The 18,909-nt window shown below is 38.0% G+C and overlaps 1 protein-coding gene across 1 annotated transcript in view; it reads left to right on the top strand.

Moving 5' to 3' along the window:
• LOC133644665 (voltage-dependent R-type calcium channel subunit alpha-1E-like) overlaps positions 1-18,909 on the top strand; it is a 495,634-nt gene that overhangs the window by 429,988 nt on the left and 46,737 nt on the right. The window contains exons 67-82 of the mRNA XM_062039342.1: positions 713-757; positions 902-955; positions 1,038-1,145; positions 1,214-1,267; positions 1,332-1,385; positions 1,588-1,632; positions 1,718-1,771; positions 7,148-7,192; positions 7,357-7,410; positions 7,666-7,719; positions 9,887-9,940; positions 10,013-10,066; positions 11,671-11,724; positions 11,811-11,855; positions 11,993-12,037; positions 18,798-18,905. Coding sequence (XP_061895326.1) covers positions 713-757; positions 902-955; positions 1,038-1,145; positions 1,214-1,267; positions 1,332-1,385; positions 1,588-1,632; positions 1,718-1,771; positions 7,148-7,192; positions 7,357-7,410; positions 7,666-7,719; positions 9,887-9,940; positions 10,013-10,066; positions 11,671-11,724; positions 11,811-11,855; positions 11,993-12,037; positions 18,798-18,905 — 927 coding nt within the window. The remainder of the gene's footprint in view (positions 1-712; positions 758-901; positions 956-1,037; positions 1,146-1,213; positions 1,268-1,331; positions 1,386-1,587; positions 1,633-1,717; positions 1,772-7,147; positions 7,193-7,356; positions 7,411-7,665; positions 7,720-9,886; positions 9,941-10,012; positions 10,067-11,670; positions 11,725-11,810; positions 11,856-11,992; positions 12,038-18,797; positions 18,906-18,909) is intronic.

The following is an 18,909-nucleotide window of genomic DNA, read 5'->3' as shown; positions in this document are numbered from 1 at the left end:
TAGATAGTAGATAGTTGGAACCACTGCTCAAGCACCAGCCCATTGGGAAAGTTGCCCACTTTTTCCACTTTAGTGCTCAAGCAGCTACGCCACCAACCCATCACCCCCCATTCCATGATTCCATCAAATAACGCGACAGAGATGGTTGGACTTGATAACAGAAAAATGATCTCTGCCAAAAAATACCAAATTAGTGTAAATATATTTACAAACAGGAGACATATTATATAAGTAACGAAAATTCAGAAGGAAATTGTGTCAACCAGCTTGAAAAACGATAAGCTATGTGGAGGAGCCCATAATTGTTTTTATTTAAATGTTTGCAATATTTCAAAGTCCTCTCGAAGAAACCTTACAATGCATAAAATTGAGTAGATGTTACTGTGATGTAGAGAAATCCCATATTTTTACAAATGTTCCCTTGAGATTTCCCATATTTTAATGTTGATGCTCCTCTGACCCGCAGCATTAGACACATATAATGAAGGTGTTTGTCAAACCCCTGATGTTGTTTGGTACTAAATTAACCACAACATTAGCGTTGCATTAAACATTTAATTATAATTTTTACTGCAAATGAATATCGGCTCCAAAAATCGGTATCGACCTAATAATCAGCTTTGTTATCGGCCCTGCAAGAAAACATATCGGTCAATCTCTAGTACATACATTATCAAAAGTCTCACTACAGATTTTTACTTTGATATTTCAGGGAGCCAATGGGAATCCAGGAATGCATGGACCCTCAGGTGATCCCGTAAGATTATTTAAAGCACTACTGACTTCAGCTAAAATGCTTTCCTCTACATTACATATCATTTTGAAGTTCAGTTATTTGGCTATTTAACCTCTTTTCTAAAGCAATGGTGTGGTTTCTCTTTTGTTTTTGTGTCTAACGCAGGGAGCTAAAGCAATAAAGGGTGAAAAAGGTGATGCGGGTTTTAAGGGAGACCTGGTAGGTTCTCGTTCAACAATGGAAACTGGACATGGTTATGATAAAGATTCAATATCCTGTTCTGATCACATGTTATGTGCAGGGACCCCAGGGGCCTCCTGGTAAGTCAGGCTTTAAGGGACGTCGTGGCCCATCAGGATTCGAAGGACTCGAAGGGCCAACAGGACCAGCAGGACTTGCGGGACCTAGTGTGGGTACACATTGATGAAGAAATCAAGAAAATGAAGATGTAAAGAATAATTTCCTCCAACATTTCAGGGAATCGATGGAAGCATGGGGGAGCAGGGAAAACGAGGCAAAGATGGACTGAAGGTAGGTGCGACCATGATTTAAGTGTTATGCTTTTGCGTGACCTATGACCTATGTGTCTTTATAGGGAGACCGAGGGCGAACAGGGATTCAAGGAATACCTGGACCTCGAGGAGACAAGGTAAGGGATTTAACTGAAGTATTGAACATTTACTGTTAAAATAAAGTAGGTTTCTTAGTCGGAATTAGTCTTTCCGGGTTGTTGTTTTTTTCATTCGTTTGACAGTTAGGCGACCCACGCAGATGATATGCTTTAAATAAAAAACACATTCTGTGAAGTGTCATTAGTTCATTATATGTTCACATCCTGTTTCACAAAAAAGGGTCGCGAAGGTCGATTGGGATTTTCAGGGATGCCCGGACCTTTTGTGAGTATATGAAACAGGCCTGTGAAGTCTTTATTGTTAAATGTAAACTGTTTTCAGTGGCTTTGCTTCTGTTTGCTTTTTGCAGGGAGAAATGGGAAAATCTGGTGGACCAGGACCAGGAGGAGAACCCGGTATTAAGGTTCCTATCTGTCTAAACTTCTTATTGGGTTTTCTCCAGATTTAATTTAGAATATAATGTAGCACTTGTTTTACTTAGTAATTTTACTTACATACACATACATCTTGTCTATTGAAACATATTCTAACTTTACTACCGTATTTTCCGGACTATAAGTCCCTCCAGAGTTTAAGCCACATCAGTCAAAAATGTGTCATGAAGAGCAAAAAACATATATGGAATCTCAACGGATTGAAAGTCCTGTTCATTTAAAAATGTATGTTTTGAAAAACAACGCTATTCAGTTACACAATAGCACACAGAACATACTTGAGCAGCTGGAAGGGCTAAACCAGGGGTCGGCAACCCAAAATGTTGAAAGAGCCATATTGGACCAAAAATACAAAAGAAAATCTGTCTGGAGCCGCAAAAAATTAAAAACCTATAAGTGATATAATGAAGTCAACACATGATATAAGTGTCTATATTATCTATATTAGCCTATAGGGCTGTGAATCTTTGGGTGTCCCACGATTCGATTCAATATCGATTGTTGGGGTCACGATTCGATTCGAAATCGATTTTTTTTTTTCAATTCAACACGATTCTCGATTCAAAAACGATTTTTTCTTGATTCAAAACAATTCTCTATTCATTCAATACATAGGATTTCAGCAGGATCTACCCCAGTCTGCTGACATGCAAGCAGAGTAGTAGATTTTTGTAAAAAGCTTTTATAATTGTAAAGGACAATGTTTTATCAACTGATTGCAATAATGTACATTTGTTTTAACTATTAAATGAACCAAAAATATGACTTATTTTATCTTTGTGAAAATATTGGTGTGTTGTCAAGTTTATGAGATGCGATGCAAGTGTAAGTCACTGTGACACTATTGTTCTTTTTTTTTTTTTTTATAAATGTCTAATGATAATGTCAATGAGAGATTTTTAATCACTGCTATGTTGAAATTGTAACTAATATTGATACTGTTGTTGATAATATTGATTTTTGTTTCACTACTTTTGGTTTGTTCTGTGTCGTGTTTGTGTCTCCTCTCAATTGCTCTGTTTATGCAGTTCTGAGTGTTGCTGGGTCGGGTTTGGTTTTGAAATTGGATTGCATTGGTATGGTATTGCTGTGTATTGTTTTGTTAGATTGATTAATTAAATAAATAAATAAATAAATAAAAACAATTTTAATAAATAAAAATAAAAAATACATCGATTTTTTTTAAATGAGAATCGATTCTGAATCGCACAACGTGAGAATCGCGATTCAATTTCGAATTGATTTTTTCCCACACCCCTATTAGCCTACTATCAAAATGACTATGTGTCACCGGCTGACACAAATCTTCGTTGATAGAAATGTTGAAATGTACAATTTATTTTACCCATTTTTACAACATTGGAAAACAGTATAATGCAGGCTTTTCAGAGGGTGAGATAACTCCTCTAAATTACTGGCTTAGAATGGCCAAAGGTATAGATGTGTGTGTCTAAGTTAAAGAAAACAGCAGGCTGTCTTCTTCTAATGGATTTATTACAATCTATGCAAGCTGGGTTACAATTGCTGTGGTCTGTAACGGCACACAAACCACTATCAGAAATGCAGGCAATATTACATACAGATAATATGTCATGAGAAATGCAGATATAAATTAAATACACAGAAGACATAGGAAATTAAATGAGCTGAAATATACCTACAAGTGAGGCATAATGATGCAATACGTACATAAAGCTAGCCTAAATAGCATGTCAGCATCTATTAGCTCGCAGTCATGGACTGACCAAATATGCTTAATAAGCAGTCCACACAAGTCAATAACATCAACAAAGTTTACCTTTGTGCATTCACACACAGCATAAAAAGATTGGTGGACAAAATGAGACAAAGAATGAGTGGCATAAAATGTCTTTCTCTGGCATCGTTGATGAAAGTTATACATGTACACAAACTACGGTGAGTTCAAGGACCGCCAAATTTAGTAGGATAAAACGGCGCTTGCCAAATACTCTCAACAGAGAATCATGTTTAATATAAACAGTGGGATTTCTAACAATTAGGGAGGTTTGTGTCATGTTTGTTCTCCTACAGAAACCCTATTAAAACAAAATATATTTTTTTCCATATTCATACATTTTTGGCGCATTCATTTTACAGACGCATCACAACATTCGCTATTTCCTTCAAAAATTACATCTACCACTAAGAGTCAACGACGACTACTTTGGGACAAATGATGATCCAGAACCTTAAGTTTTTGAACCTGAATATAAGGACTATGAGCTACAAGTTTGAGAAGCTGAGTGATAAGCAGATCCAGCAAGTAGCACTATTGCTAAGTGCTAAACAAGAAAAAAACTATGAACATAATAAAACAATCACTTACTGTACAATGTCTGCTCTCAGTGGGATGCCGACTGATGGGATGTTCATATCTTACCGTTTAGGTGAAGAATTTACGTATTTTCTGAACCATAGGGCGCACCGGATTATAAGGCGCACTGCTGATGAGTCTAGTCAGGTCTATTTTCATACAAAAGGCGCATTAAAGAGGTCATATTATGATTTTTTTCTAAATTTTAAAGGCCTACTGAAACCCACTACTACCGACCACGCAGTCTGATAGTTTATATATCAATGATGAAATCTTAACATAGCAACACATGCCAATACGGCCGGGTTAACTTATAAAGTGCAATTTTAAATTTCCCGCTAAACTTCCGGTTGGAAACGTCTATGTATGATGACGTATGTGCGTGACGTCACGGCGGCAACGGAAGTATTCGTACCCAATGTGTCACAGTACAAACTGCTCTGTTTTCATCGAACATCTGTGATGGTGAATCTTTTGCAATTTGTTTAATGGACAATGGAGATTGCAAAGAAGAAAGTTGTAGGTGGGATCGGTGTATTAGCGGCTGGCTGTAGCAACACAACAAGGAGTACTTACTTGGATAGCAGACGCGCTAGACGATGCTAGCCGCCACTGCATCTGTGATCGGGTGAAGTCCTTCGTCGCGCCGTCGATCGCTGGAACGCAGGTGAGCACGGGTGTTGATGAGCAGATGAGGGCTGGCTGGCGTAGGTGGAGCGCTAATGTTTTTATCATAGCTCTGTGAGGTCCGGTTGCTAAGTTAGCTTCAGCGTCGTTAGCAACAGCATTGTTAAGCTTTGCCAGGCTGAGTATTATTAACCGTGTAGTTACATGTCCATGGTTTAATAGTATTGTTGATCTTCTGTCTATCCTTCCAGTCAGGGATTTATTTATTTTGTTTCTATCTGCATTGGAGCCAGATGCTATCACGTTAGCTCAGTAGCTAAAGAGCTTCGCTGATGCATTGTCGTGGAGATAAAAGTCACTGTGAATGTCCATTTCGCGTTCTCGACTCTCATTTTCAAGAGGATATAGTATCTGAGGTGGTTTAAAATACAAATCCGTGATCCACAATAGAAAAAGGAGAGTGTATGGAATCCAATGAGACCTTGTACCTAAGTTACGGTCAGAGCGAAAAAAGATACACCCGGCACTGCCTCTCTAGTTCTTCACTCTAACATTCCTCATCCACAAATCTTTCATCCTCGCTCAAATTAATGGGGTAATCGTCGCTTTCTCGGTCCAAATCTCTCTCGCTCCATTGTAAACAACGGGGAATTGTGAGGAATCCTACCTCCTGTGACGTCACGCTACTTCCGGTATAGGCAAGGCTTTTTTTTTTCAGCGACCAAAAGTTGCGAACTTTATGGTCGTCGTTCTATACTAAATCCTTTCAGCAAAAATATGGCAATATCGCGAAATGATCAAGTATGACACATAGAATGGATCTGCTATCCCCGTTTAAATAAAAAAAATTCATTTCAATAGGCCTCTAAAACACTTCATTGTGGTCTACATAACATGTAATGGTGGTTCTTTGGTCAAAACGTTGCATAGATTATGTTTTACAGACCATCTTCAAGTCGCTTTCTGACAGTCGTTTTGTGGTCGGTCTTATTTACGTGGCTCACCTTCGGCAGCGTCTTCTCCTCGTCATCTTTGTTGTAGCGATGTAGCGTGCAAGAACGGGAGTGGAAGAAGTGTCAAAAGATGGAGCTAACTGTTTTAATGCAATTCAGACTTTACTTAAATCAACAGCGGAGCAGCATCTCCTCATCCGTGTAAATGTGTCCTGTGAAAAACCATCCGACCGGAACTCTCTAATAACTAAAGTTCCTTGGGTGAATAATGTAAAGCCACTACACTGGTAGTTATTAGCACTTCTACAGAGAGATATAAGTTAGCACTTTACACTACTTTATATTAGAAATGGCAACAGCAGAGGGTGAATGCCCCATAACAAGAAGATATGGAAAAAGAAGAAGCTTATAGACTACGGCATCGTCACATACTACAGTGGCGGACATGCACAAATTTTCAGGACTTATGCAGATCTCCAATACATATCAGCAGGTACCAGAAAGTACGAAAGTTGGTTTTGCATAATATTGTGAAACAAAACGGCAGGTAATATGTATGCAATTAGGTGCCATTTTGCGGTCCTTGTACACACACACCATAGTAATACTTGTATCTCTGACTACGGTAGCCGTATAGGGCCGACAATGCATCAAGCGGTGCGGCTTCAAAGTCATACTAAAACATTTTGACAGATTTTTGAGTGCCGTGTGTAATGTTCTTTATTTTCAACGGAACATTTAAAGTTTTGGTGTTGTATACTGGCATCATATTGCAGTCTACACGTTTCTCTTATGTGTGACTACCATCTACTGGTCACACTTATCATTACACCATGTACCAAATAAAATTGCTTTGAGATCGGTAAGCACAACCAGAATTATTCTGTATATTAGGCGCACTGTGTTATAAGGCGCACTGTCGATTTTTTTTGTGCGCCTTATAGCCTGAAGAATACGGTAATCATAATAGTCATGCAGGTTAAAAAAAAAAAAAAAGTAAGACATAAGCAGCTAGTTTGGAGGAAATATGAAGGAAGATAAAATTGTTTTATAAATATTTTCGCCATGCCTCCATGGTTTGATTACAAATTTGCAGGATTTATGCAGATTAGAATGCATAAGAACAGTTAAGATAAGAAAAGTTGGTTTTGCATAATAGGTCCCCTTTAAATAAGAGTTGTTTCCTTACATTGGCCAACTATTTTTGCCCGCGTGCCTCCTTCAGACATATGCTAGTACTTTGCAGTGGAAAAGCAGCATTGTGCTTGATTATGCATCAAAGGCTGCGGTGGTATTGACTTTTGCATTACATAACAGTATACTACATACATTACATTACATAAATATTTAGTTCCATATTATTATTCATTTTGTATTTTCAAAATCAATATAATAAGCTAAGATGATTGTTGGTTAACTTTACCATACAGGGAAGGCCAGCAGTTCCAGGAAAAATTGGAGCAAAAGGCTTTAAGGTAATGTTGATGTGACCATTGATAAGTGTTCTGATTTAGAATTAAGAATACTAATAATTTTAAGATTTACTTTTGTAACCGTGTAAAGAAGCCCACATGTTTTTTTTCTTTCTTTATTGACTCTGCAGGTGAATTTGACCAACAAATGTTATCTATTTCTGTAGGGTTTCCAAGGGCATTCAGGAGACAGAGGACAAAATGGAATCCGTGGAGCCGTGGTAAGACCAATCACACTCATTTTAATTGTTCATGTTTTCCATTTTGTATCATATTGCCCATGATTTGTACTTGGAGATTGTTTTTCTACACTGAAACAAATAACACATTGTTTTGGAACAGTGGAGTCACCTGCAATACATGCAAAACAGTTAATGTTTTAAGGAAATCAGTTTTGAAACTGGTGTCCAACCTTCGCTGGCAAATAATCTCTCAGATTATTTCGGTAAAATTTACAAGAAATATCTTTTCAATAGGGTCTCACTGGAACAATTGGAATGACTGGGGAAACTGGACTTCCAGGTCCAAAAGTGAGTTTACTCTATTGAAATTAACATTGTAATAAATATCAACAGAAAAAGATGTATTGACAACAATTTTCGCTTTAAGGGAAGGTTACTTTTTTGGGAATTTTGCCTATAATTCATCATCTTTATAAGAGACAAGAAAACATATGTTCTCCTTTTTAATGCTTTGTAATCCTTAAATAAATGTAAATAAATGTCAGTTTACAATGGAGTCAATGAGAGGTCCTCTATTTCCTCCCATAAAGCCCTCCTAATAACCATTCAAAAACCGCCAACAATACTCCATTTACATTTTGTGACCTGCATATCAAGCAAGTATTACCGATTTTGTTATTATAAGCGCTAATGCAAAAAAATATTTATAGCAGCGCTGTGATCACAGGGAGCTAACTAGCATGTGCTGCTATAAAACCTTCATCATCCTGGCGAGTACAAGAATGAGGACATAATCCGAGAAGTTGGTCAACTTTGACCGCCAATTTAGATCCGGAGATAGCGAAAAAGACACGAAAAGACGCCTGGTTCCACTCCCCTTTTTTCTCTGAGGATTATATGTCATTCTTCGTCGAGACGGGAATATGTCAAAATCCTAACAGTCGGCATGAGAGTAGACCTTGTACAGTAAGTGATGTTTAATTATGATTGTTGGCACTCATTAAGTCTGCAGTGAGTACAGTGTTTCCCATAAACTGCCAAGATACCTGTGGCGGTGGGGCGTGGCTATGGGTGTGGTCACCATGACATATTCGAGTAATTTGCATAATTTACTACAATGATATGATTTTCTCTAAAAAGGCTAAAAAAATGTATACTTACTAAATAATAATAACAGTTTTGTTTTAAACATCCATCCATCCATCCATTTTACAATATAATTACAACACTTTATGTACATATTTATATACAGACTTGAACAATAAGTTATTCACTGAAATATATTTATTAATTGTGGTTCTTACAAAAAATATATCTTATAAAATATAAAAGCTAAAATGTCTCTTAAAGCTCTGCCCCTTTAATTAGTGCATACTAAATAATTTAACTTTGGCCTACTACTACAACCATATTATTTACCAGCAACATAAAGTGAAACAGAGGCAGAGGTGTCCTGCCACAGTCAGTAACAAATAAACAGAAAACAGTAGTGGTCAAATACAAATAAGGCAACAAGAGAAGTATCCTACACTTCTCTTTTGTAAAGAGAAGTGTAGGATATGCCTATATGGGCATCTACATCAACTATATGATTTGCCTGAGAAGCTGGACAGGACAAAAAAATAAATAAAATTGTTTGTTTTATTTTTATTTTATTTGTGGCGGACGTAATTCTTTCGTGGCGGGCCGCCACAAATAAATGAATGTGTGGGAAACACTGGAGTAGTAATCAGTAATGTTAAAGGAAATTAATGTGCCACCCTATGCTTAAAATGAGCAAAATGCGTAAATATCACATGTTATTATAAACGTGCCTGTTACTGCAGCATGTACAGTATATACAACCTAATCGAATTATTTGGATGTTTTTTTAACCGCTTTATAGACAGAATAGAGCAACTTGCAAAGGCTCCCTTTTGCTAGCATTTATTTACTATTTAGGGTGCATAAAAACAAAAAATAATGTGTGTGCATGTCTTACATAAGGATTGTGAATGATCAACAAAATTCCAAATAAGTGCAATTTCCCTTTTAGCATATTAAACACATTCACATTCCATTTCATTATTTTGTTCAGATATTTCATATATAATTTGAATTTCCTAATTCCTCCATTTCATTTAATACATTTTTCGGTGACAGTGCTTTACCTAAAAAAGTAAAGTCTTTGTTTAAATGCGAACAGGACATTGAAAAAGAACGCACTGAAAAAATAAATGCACCAATGTCACTGAAAAAAAGATGGACATGAAGGGAAAACTAAGGACTGATATTGAAAAATAAATAATATAATACATATCCAAATACCAAAGTGCAATTTAAAAAAAACAATAATAAAAGTGATATAGATTTAAAAATACAAATATATACTGTATATTTTAGTGACAACACATTTTTTGGTCTCAATACACCTTTTTTTGTTACCATGCCAACATTTATTATCTACGCCAAAACTTAATGGCAGTGTTGATGAACCTACTTCACTATACAAGGATTCAAATGGTCTCTTTAACAGGGTTTTTCAGGAAAGACAGGAATAAGTGGCTTCCAGGGACCTGTAGGCAAAAGTGTGAGTCTTTTAAGTCAATAACATTTTAGATAAGTCCTGTCCGGTAAGAAATTCTGTGGTGCTTATTTCCAGGGAGATGCTGGCAGTACAGGAATGAAAGGAACACCTGGAAAGCTGGGGAAAAGAGTGAGAAACAACACGATACGATATTGCAAGTTGCTTTAATGAGAAAAAAAACCCATCAAAATACGAATTGTAGTAAATACTGTATTGTATTTTAATCGTATCCCTGTTAGTATAGTAAAAAAAAAAAATCAGTAAAGTTGGCACGTTGTGCAAATCGTAAATAAAAACAGAATACAATGATTTGCAAATCTTTTGGAATTTGATGCCTGCAACATGTTTCAAAAAAGCTGGCACAAGTGGCAAAAAAGACTGAGAAAATTGAGGAATGCTCATCAAACACTTATTTGGAACATCCCACAGGTGAACAGGCTAATTGGGAACAGGTGGGTGCCATGATTGGGTATAAAAGCAGCTTCCATGAAATGCTCGGTCATTCACAAACAAGGATGGGGCGAGGGTCACCACTTTGTGAACGAATGCGTGAGCAAATTGTCGAACAGTTTAAGAACAACTTTTCTCAATGAGCTATTGCAAGGAATTGAGGGATTTCACCATCTACGGTCCGTAATATAATTAAACGGTTCAGAGAATCTGGAGAAATCACTGCACATAAGCGGCAAGGCGTAAAACCAACATTGAATGCCCGTGACCTTCGATCCCTCAGGCTGTACTGCATCAAAAAGCGACATCAGTGTGTAAAGGATATCACCACATGGGCTCAGAAACACTTTAGAAAACCACTGTCAGTAACTACAGTTTGTCGCTACATCTGTAAGTGCAAGTTAAAACTCTACTATGCAAAGCGAAAGCCATTTATCAACAACACCCAGAAACGCCGCCGGCTTCGCTGGGCCCGAGCTCATCTAAGATGGACTGATGCAAAGTGGAAAAGTGTTCTGTGGTCTGACGAGTCCACATTTCAAATTGTTTTTGGAAACTGTGGATGTTGTGTCCTCCGGACCAAAGAGAAAAAGAACCATTATAGGCGAAAAGTTCGAAAGCCAGCATCTGTGATGGTATGGGGGTGTATTAGTGCCCAAGACATGGGTAACTTACACATCTGTGACGTCACCATTAATGCTGAAAGGTACACACAGGTTTTGGAGCAACATACTGTATGTTGCCATCCAAGCAACATCTGCTTATTTCAGCAAGACAATGCCAAGCCACGTGTTACCGTAGCCGCGTGTCTTCGTAGTAAAAGTCTGCGGGTACTCGACTGGCCTGCCTGTAGTCCAGACCTGTCTCCCATTGAAAATGTGTGGCACAATATGAAGCGTCAAATACGACAACTTAAGCTGTACATCAAGCAATAATGGGAAAGAATTCCACCTGAAAAGCTTCAAAAATGTGTCTCCTCAGTTCCCAAACGTTTACTGAGTGTTGTTAAAAGGAAAGGCCATGTAACACAGTGGTAAAAATGCCCCTGTGCCAACTTGTTTACAATGTGTTGCTGCCATTAAATTCTAAGTTAATGATTATTTGCAACAAAAAAAAAGTGTTTCTCAGTTCGAACATTAAATATCATGTCTTTGCAGTCTATTTAATTGAATATAAGTTGAAAAGGATTTGCAAATCATTGTATTCTGTTTTTATTTACGAATTACACAGCGTGCCAACTTCACTGGTTTTGGGTTTTGTAGAAATGTATTGGTTCTTTTTAGGGGACAAAAGGGAAGCAAGGTGCTGGTGGACAATCAGGGATGGAAGGAGACATGGTACAAGTAGTTGCTTCATCCAATTATGTATATTGTTGCATGATACTACATTGTAAGTTTAATTTTACTGTTTGTTTCTTGGGAAGGGCAAGAAAGGAGAAGAAGGGTCAAGTGGAAAACCAGGCCCACCAGTAAGTAATTTACATTTTCAAAAGTGTGACAATTGTAGTGATTTTATTCATTTTTAATACATTTTTGTAAAAAACATGTAAGCCAATGATTGTTTGATAAGTTTGATAAGTTTTTGTTGATATCATGTCCCCTTTAGGGCAAGATGGGCATGCCTGGACCACGTGGACACACAGGACCTCCTGTAAGACAACTTATTTACACGCCGTCTTATGCATTTAAGTGCATTTCTGAAATACTGAACAAGCTAAATAGGGCACTGAGCATAAAAACAAAGAATTTCACACTTTTTTTATTTATGTGGAATATTTTTAACACTTTTTTTAATCTGACATTAATTTAATTTTATGTATGTTTTGAACAAAAAAAAATTATTTTTTTGTGCATAAATGTGCGTACCGTATTTTTCGGATTATAAAGGCGCACTCTCAAAACTCGACAGTGCGCCTTATAACCCGGTGTGCCTAATATACAGAATAATTTTGGTTGTGTTTACCGACCTCGAAGCTATTTTATTTGGTACTTGGTGAAATAATAAGTGTGACCAGTAGATGGCAGTCACACATAAGAGCTATGTGTAGACTGCAATATGACTCAAGTAAACAACACCAAAGTTGTATATGTTACATTCAAAATATAGAACATTACACACGGCGCTCAAAAATCTATCAAAATGTTTTAGTACGACTTTGGTAAGCTATGAAGCCGCACCGCTTGATGGATTGTACTGTGCTTCAATATACGAGTAGTATTTGTGTGTGTATAAGGTAAGACATATTACATGGCGTTTGGTTTCGCAATATTATGCAAAAGCAACTTTTCTTACTTTCTGGTACCTGCTGATCTGTATTTGGGATCTGCATGAGTCCTGAAAATTTGTGTGGGTCCGCCTTTGTAGTTCGTGCCGACCTCGTAGTCGATAAGCTTCTTCTTTTTCTCTATCTTCTTGTTATGGGACATTCATCCTCCGCTGTTGCCATTTCTAATATAAAGTAGCGTAAAGTTCTTACTTATATCTGTCAGTAAACTCGCCATGAAAGCGTAGTGTAGTGAGTTTACATTTTTCACCCAAGGAACTTTAGTTATTAGAGAGTTCCAGTCGGACGTTTTTTTTCCGGGACACATTTCCGGCGTTGTTGTTGTTGCACTCGTGAGCCACGGATGAGGAGATGCTGCTCCGTTGTTGATTTAAGTAAAGTCTGAATGTCATTATAACAGTTAGCTCCATCTTTTGACGCTTCTTCCACTCCCCGTCCTTGCACGCTACACCGCTACAACAAAGATGACGGGGAGAAGACGCTGTCGAAGGTGAGCCACGTAAATAGGACCGCCCACAAAACGTTGCATCCTGAAGCGACTGTCAAAAAGCGGCTTAAAGATGGTCTGTAAAACATAATCTATGCAACATTTTGACCAAAGAACCACCATTACATGTTATGTAGACCACAAGGAAGTGTTTTACATTTACAAAAAAATAATAATAACATGACACTTTTGATCCGCCTTTTGTATGAAAAAAGACCTGAATAGACCCGCTCATTGGCAGTGCGCCTTATAATCCGGTGCGCCATATGATCTGGAAAATACGGTATATGTTCTTGACATATATTTGGCCAGGAATCAGTCACAACATTTCTACTTACAAACCTACACAGCGCGCCAATGAGGACTTTGTGACTCTCCAGGGAATTGGCCATTATATACTTATCAGTCACAGAGTAGGAAGAGGCTAGGAATCCGGTTGCCGTAACATTTCATATGAAGTGCCGTTTAATTCATTAATTCACATTCGACATGTGCTTCTTCACGCAAAACGTGGGCCCCAGTGCACAGTATAATAGGAAGAGCAAAGAAAGAAGAACAATAAGATCCCAAATAACACTGTCTATATAGGGTGTGCAATATATACAATTGTGTGTACTATTAGTGAGCGTGTTGCAGGTGATCTACTAAGAATGCCCACAGCCTATAAGTGCGAAAGTGTTACAGACCGCCCTATCTAAATGAAGAATTTGCATTTACCGTATTTTTCGAACCATAGGGCGCACCGGATTAAAAGGCCCCCTGCCGATGAGTGGGTCTATTCAGGTCTTTTTTCATACAAAAGGCGCACCGGATTATAAGGCACATTAAAGGGGTCATATTATGATTTTTTTCTAAATTTAAAACACTATCTTGTGGTCCACATAACATGTGATGGTGGTTCCTTGGTCGAGTAGCTTTCTGAGTGTCTCTTCGGGATGCAACGTTTTGTGGGCGGTCTTATTTACGTGGCTCACCTTCGACAGCGTCTTCTCCCCGTCTTCTTTGGTGTAGCGGTGTAGCGTGCAAGGACGGGAGTGGAAGAAGTGTCAAAAGATGGAGCTAACTGTTTTAATGACCTTCAGACTTTACTTCAATCAATAACGGAGCAGCACCTCCTCATCCGTGGCTCAATAATGCAACATCAACACCGGAAATGTGTCCCGTGAAAAAACGACCAACCTGAACCCTCTAATAACTAAAGTTCCGTGGGTGAATAATGTAAACCCGCTACAGTTTTTAGCGCTTTGATAGCTAGTCTACTAACAGATATAAGTAAGAACTTTACGCTACTTTATATGAAATGGCAACAGCGGAAGATGAATGCCACATAAGAAGGTAGAGAAAAAGAAGAAGCTTATGACTATGGTGTTGCCACGGACTACAATTGCGGACGCCCACATTTTCAGGACTTATGCAGATCCCAAATACACATCAGCAGGTACCAGAAGGTAAAAAAAAGTTGTTTTTTGATAATATTGCCAAACAAAACGCCATTTTGCGATCCTTATACACACACCATAATAATACTTGTATGTTTAATGTGCCGACAATCCATCAAGCGGTGCGGCTTCATAGCTTACCGAAGTCGTACTAAAAACATTTTGACAGATTTTTGAGCACTGTGTGTAATGTTCTATATTCTCAATGGAACATTTAAAGTTTTGGTGTTGTTTACTGCCATCATATTGCAGTCTACACACATCTCTTATGTATGACTGCCATCTGTTGGTCACACTTATCATTACACCATGTACCAAATAAAATAGCTTCGAGGTCAGTAAGCACAACCAGAATTATGCCGTGCATTAGGTGCACCGGGTTATAAGGCGCGCAGTCGATATTTGAGAAAATGAAAGGATTTTAAGTGCGCCTTATAGTCCGAAAAATGCGGTAATACGTTTTCATAGGGATGTACCATAGGAGACAGGCATTTGCACAGATAGACCCAAAGTGGTGCTTAAGCACATGTCCTTTTGCCCTGTGTTTTTTTTTTCATTCATTATTAGAAGAGAAATGACTCATAAATTAATTCCCCCAAATATGTTTTGATATCTGACGAGGCATTGATTTAAGTTCTTGTGAAAATTATTTCCCGACCTCCTCCACGACGCTCACGGGCCTCTGATGCACCCCACCCCTTGTCCTCCTCCTCATGTATCAAAGGCTGCAGCCTACAATACGTCTCCTCTGACACGCAGCATCAGACAGACTGATGATAACAGTGTCTGTCCAATCCCCTGACATTGTTTGGTGCAAAATTAACCACAGCATCAGCACCGCTGACTAGAGATGCGCGGTTTGCGGACTCCGCGGATAATCTGCAGGTCAGGCGGGTGCATGACGAAAAAAATAGATTTGAAATAGATTCGGGCGGGTGGCGGTTGAACCAATTCAGAAAAAAAAATACATGGTTAAATGTTGTTACCCACATACAAGCATGTGATTTTTCCGTCTAAAGTCGGAATTCCGTCTTTTTTAATCTCGGGGAAAAAAAAAATTATCTCCCGTTTTTCCGTTTTTTTCTCCGACCCTAAATCAAGATTCGAGACGTAGTTTATATTACGCCGTAGTTGATTGGTCGATATGTTCCTTGTGACCAATCAGGACATCTGTTATGAATGATGACGTTAATAACGTCATCATTCATAATGGTTATTACCGCCATTTTCCATATGTAAACGATGTCGGTTCTCGAGAGAAAGGACGCTTTACGAGTAAAAGAAATTGATAAACATGTCAAAAATAAGTTTCGATGGGACTGGATGGAAAGGGAAATCACTGATACTGTTGGGAAGAAGGAAGTTACGACTTTGTTCGGTGATTTTATTCGGAAAATCGATCGTCCCGGAAAGGTTTTGTGCATGTGGTGTCATGATAATATTGACTATGGATCACGAGGTTTCAAGGCTTTGGAAGCACATGCGAAACGCCAAAAACATATGAAACAACTTGAAGCAAGGAAAACAAACTTTTCACTAGCTGGTACTTTTGGATGTCAACCGTAAGTGAGCAAACCTTATGGACTTCATCCTTTGTTTACATCGACAACTGCCGTAGACATGGAGAGGAAAGATCCACCCAAACAACCCACTTCAGTTGCAGACAGGGTTGTTAATAATGAGGTAAGCTAAAAAATATTTGCTTGCGAAATACGCATGTTTGTTTTAAATATTAACCAATTATTGCTTTGCGAAATATAAATGGTTTTTTCTAAAAATAAAAAGCCACGTGAAAATATATTATGAAATTACAGAAATTCAAAGAGTCGCTGTAATATTAAGTTCTTATGTAGTCTCTTGAAACTATTGTCAGTGTTGTAACAATCTTGAAGGTAAATATTTTCACACTTGTTTCATGCAATATGTCAGTGTCCTCACATTATTATTTTTTCCTATTTTCAAATATGAGTAAACAATACTAAACATGTTTAATTATTTTCATAAATGTATATCCTATTTTGGCGAAAAGAATGAAATGTTTACATTTGGTATTTTGTTAAATAAATTTGCAAGGAAAGCTCATGTTAGGGCTGGGCTCTCCGAGAAAGCTAATGTGTGAAGTGAACTGAAGTAATGTGGTAATACTGTAAATAAACTGTAGATAATAACACTGATCAATGTGACACCTGTGGATGTGAAATGAACACAAGATGTAAATATTAGTGACTAAATACTGTGGGGACTGAACCATATACAGTGATTCATTAGGATAATTGGGTTATGTATGTTCTGTTAATGATGTTTTCATGTCTTTAAACACTAAAATATTTTCTTCAAATGGTGCTGTATTTGTTAATCTTAGCATGTTAAATTGGTGAAAAACCAGGAGCTTCGGGGGGCCCTGGACCTGGCTGGGGGGCCTTCTTCCCCCAGAGCCCCGGAAATTTTTTCAGTCCTTTTCATTGTGGTCAAATCACATGCCTGCACATACGAAAAACGAGCAGCACTCTTTGAAACAGGCAATTATTCATCAGGCACTGCTGCAGCTGTCACACCAAATTTCTTCCCGCCTACAAACACCCCCCCCCCCCCCCATTTACTTCTGGGGCTGCGTCCAAAAAAGTCACAAAGTTGCCGGGGGTCCTTAACCCGCACACGACTGTCCTGTTTCGCGCCTGTACAAAAAAAAAACAATAATCGATTTCTTCAGATTCCAGTAGCTGTCAAAGACAAAGTATCCTTCCAGCGACGGGCAGTCGAAGCCGAAGTGCTATCGATCGCTGTCAATGACGTAAGAGGAAACATGACCACGGAAGTAAATGGGGGGGGGGGAGGTTTTTGTAGGGGGAAGAAATTTGCCGTGACACAGCACACCACAACACAACACAACAGAGGAAGAAGAAAACAATAAAAAGATGGCAACGCCGGCTGCAAACGTGGTACGCGACAAACTAAAAAAGGGAATACTAAAGACCGGGGAAAAAAAATAACAATAATAGTCAACACTTTCTTAATGGAAATGACAATAATATTATAATAATGATAAATAATATTATCACGCATTAAGATCTCTTAGCCTCTAATGCGTGGCCAAGAGATATTAATGCGTGGCACGCATTGAATGTCTTTGCTGCATTGGATCAGTCTCCTTTCTGCCTTGCATCGTCTATATTAGATATATAACAACGGGTGGGTGGCGGGCGGTTGTGGTTTTGATAAAATGTTAGTTCGGGTGGATGGCGGGTGGATGGCGAGTGGATGACGACATTTGTGATGCGGTTGCGGATGAAATAATTGCCTATCCGCGCATCTCTACCGCTGACATTACGTTGCTACTAGTCTGACATTTCCTAAAAAATATAGAAAAACAGCTTGACCTTGTTTAGCTGTGCACTGATGTTTGTCAAATGTTCGTACGAATTAGAAAAATTCACTCGTTTTGTTTCATATAAAATCGTAATTGTTGAGATGAAAGGTGGGTCTTAAGTTTAGTTTTGAGAGTAGGGTGAGAGCTATATTGTGCTATATTTATAGTGTGATGCTGTTATGCTTCAACTCTATCAAAAACAATTTTAAAAAAAAGTGTGTGTACAGTACACATTTATCTTTTGATTTGATTATTTGCGTCTGTATTAGTCACTATATAAGTTGAAAATATCCTCCTATGATTTTTTTTTTATCATAATAATTATTTTAAAAATATACAGTACAGGCCAAACGTTTGGACACACCTTCTCATTCAATGTGTTTTCTTTATTTTCATGACTATTTACATTGTAGATTGTCACTGAAGGCATCAAAAATATGAATGAACACACGTGGAGTTATGTATGTGAAATAACTGATAAAAACATGTTTTATATTTTAGTTTCTTCAAAATAGCCACCCTTTGCTCTGATTCATGCTCATCGAGCATTCACTCGATGAGCTTCAAGAGGTAGTCACCTGAAATGGTTTTCACTTCACAGGTGTGCTTGAAGCTCATGTAGTGACATCTTGTCGTGACAGTTTTTAATAGTAATTTCATTCAGATTCTTTATTTTTTATACTTTATTTATTTGTACTTTCTGGAAGTTTTGCCTGGAAACAGTTTTGCCAGATATTTTAATTTACAATCAGGAAAAATACCACACACTTGATTAAAAGAAACGCTTTGTGGACATGAATATTTATTTATGATAATATTATTACTTATCACAGGGCATACATGGCAACATTGGACTGTGGGGTGAGATTGGACCCAGAGGCCCTCCAGGTAAAAAGGGGCCACAAGGGCCAGTTGGTGCCAGTGGAGTCAGAGGTTATCCTGTAA

This window comes from Entelurus aequoreus, linkage group LG27 (genome assembly GCF_033978785.1).
Source record: "Entelurus aequoreus isolate RoL-2023_Sb linkage group LG27, RoL_Eaeq_v1.1, whole genome shotgun sequence".
Classification (NCBI taxonomy): domain Eukaryota; kingdom Metazoa; phylum Chordata; class Actinopteri; order Syngnathiformes; family Syngnathidae; genus Entelurus; species Entelurus aequoreus.
This window is presented reverse-complemented; position numbering and strand designations above follow the sequence as displayed.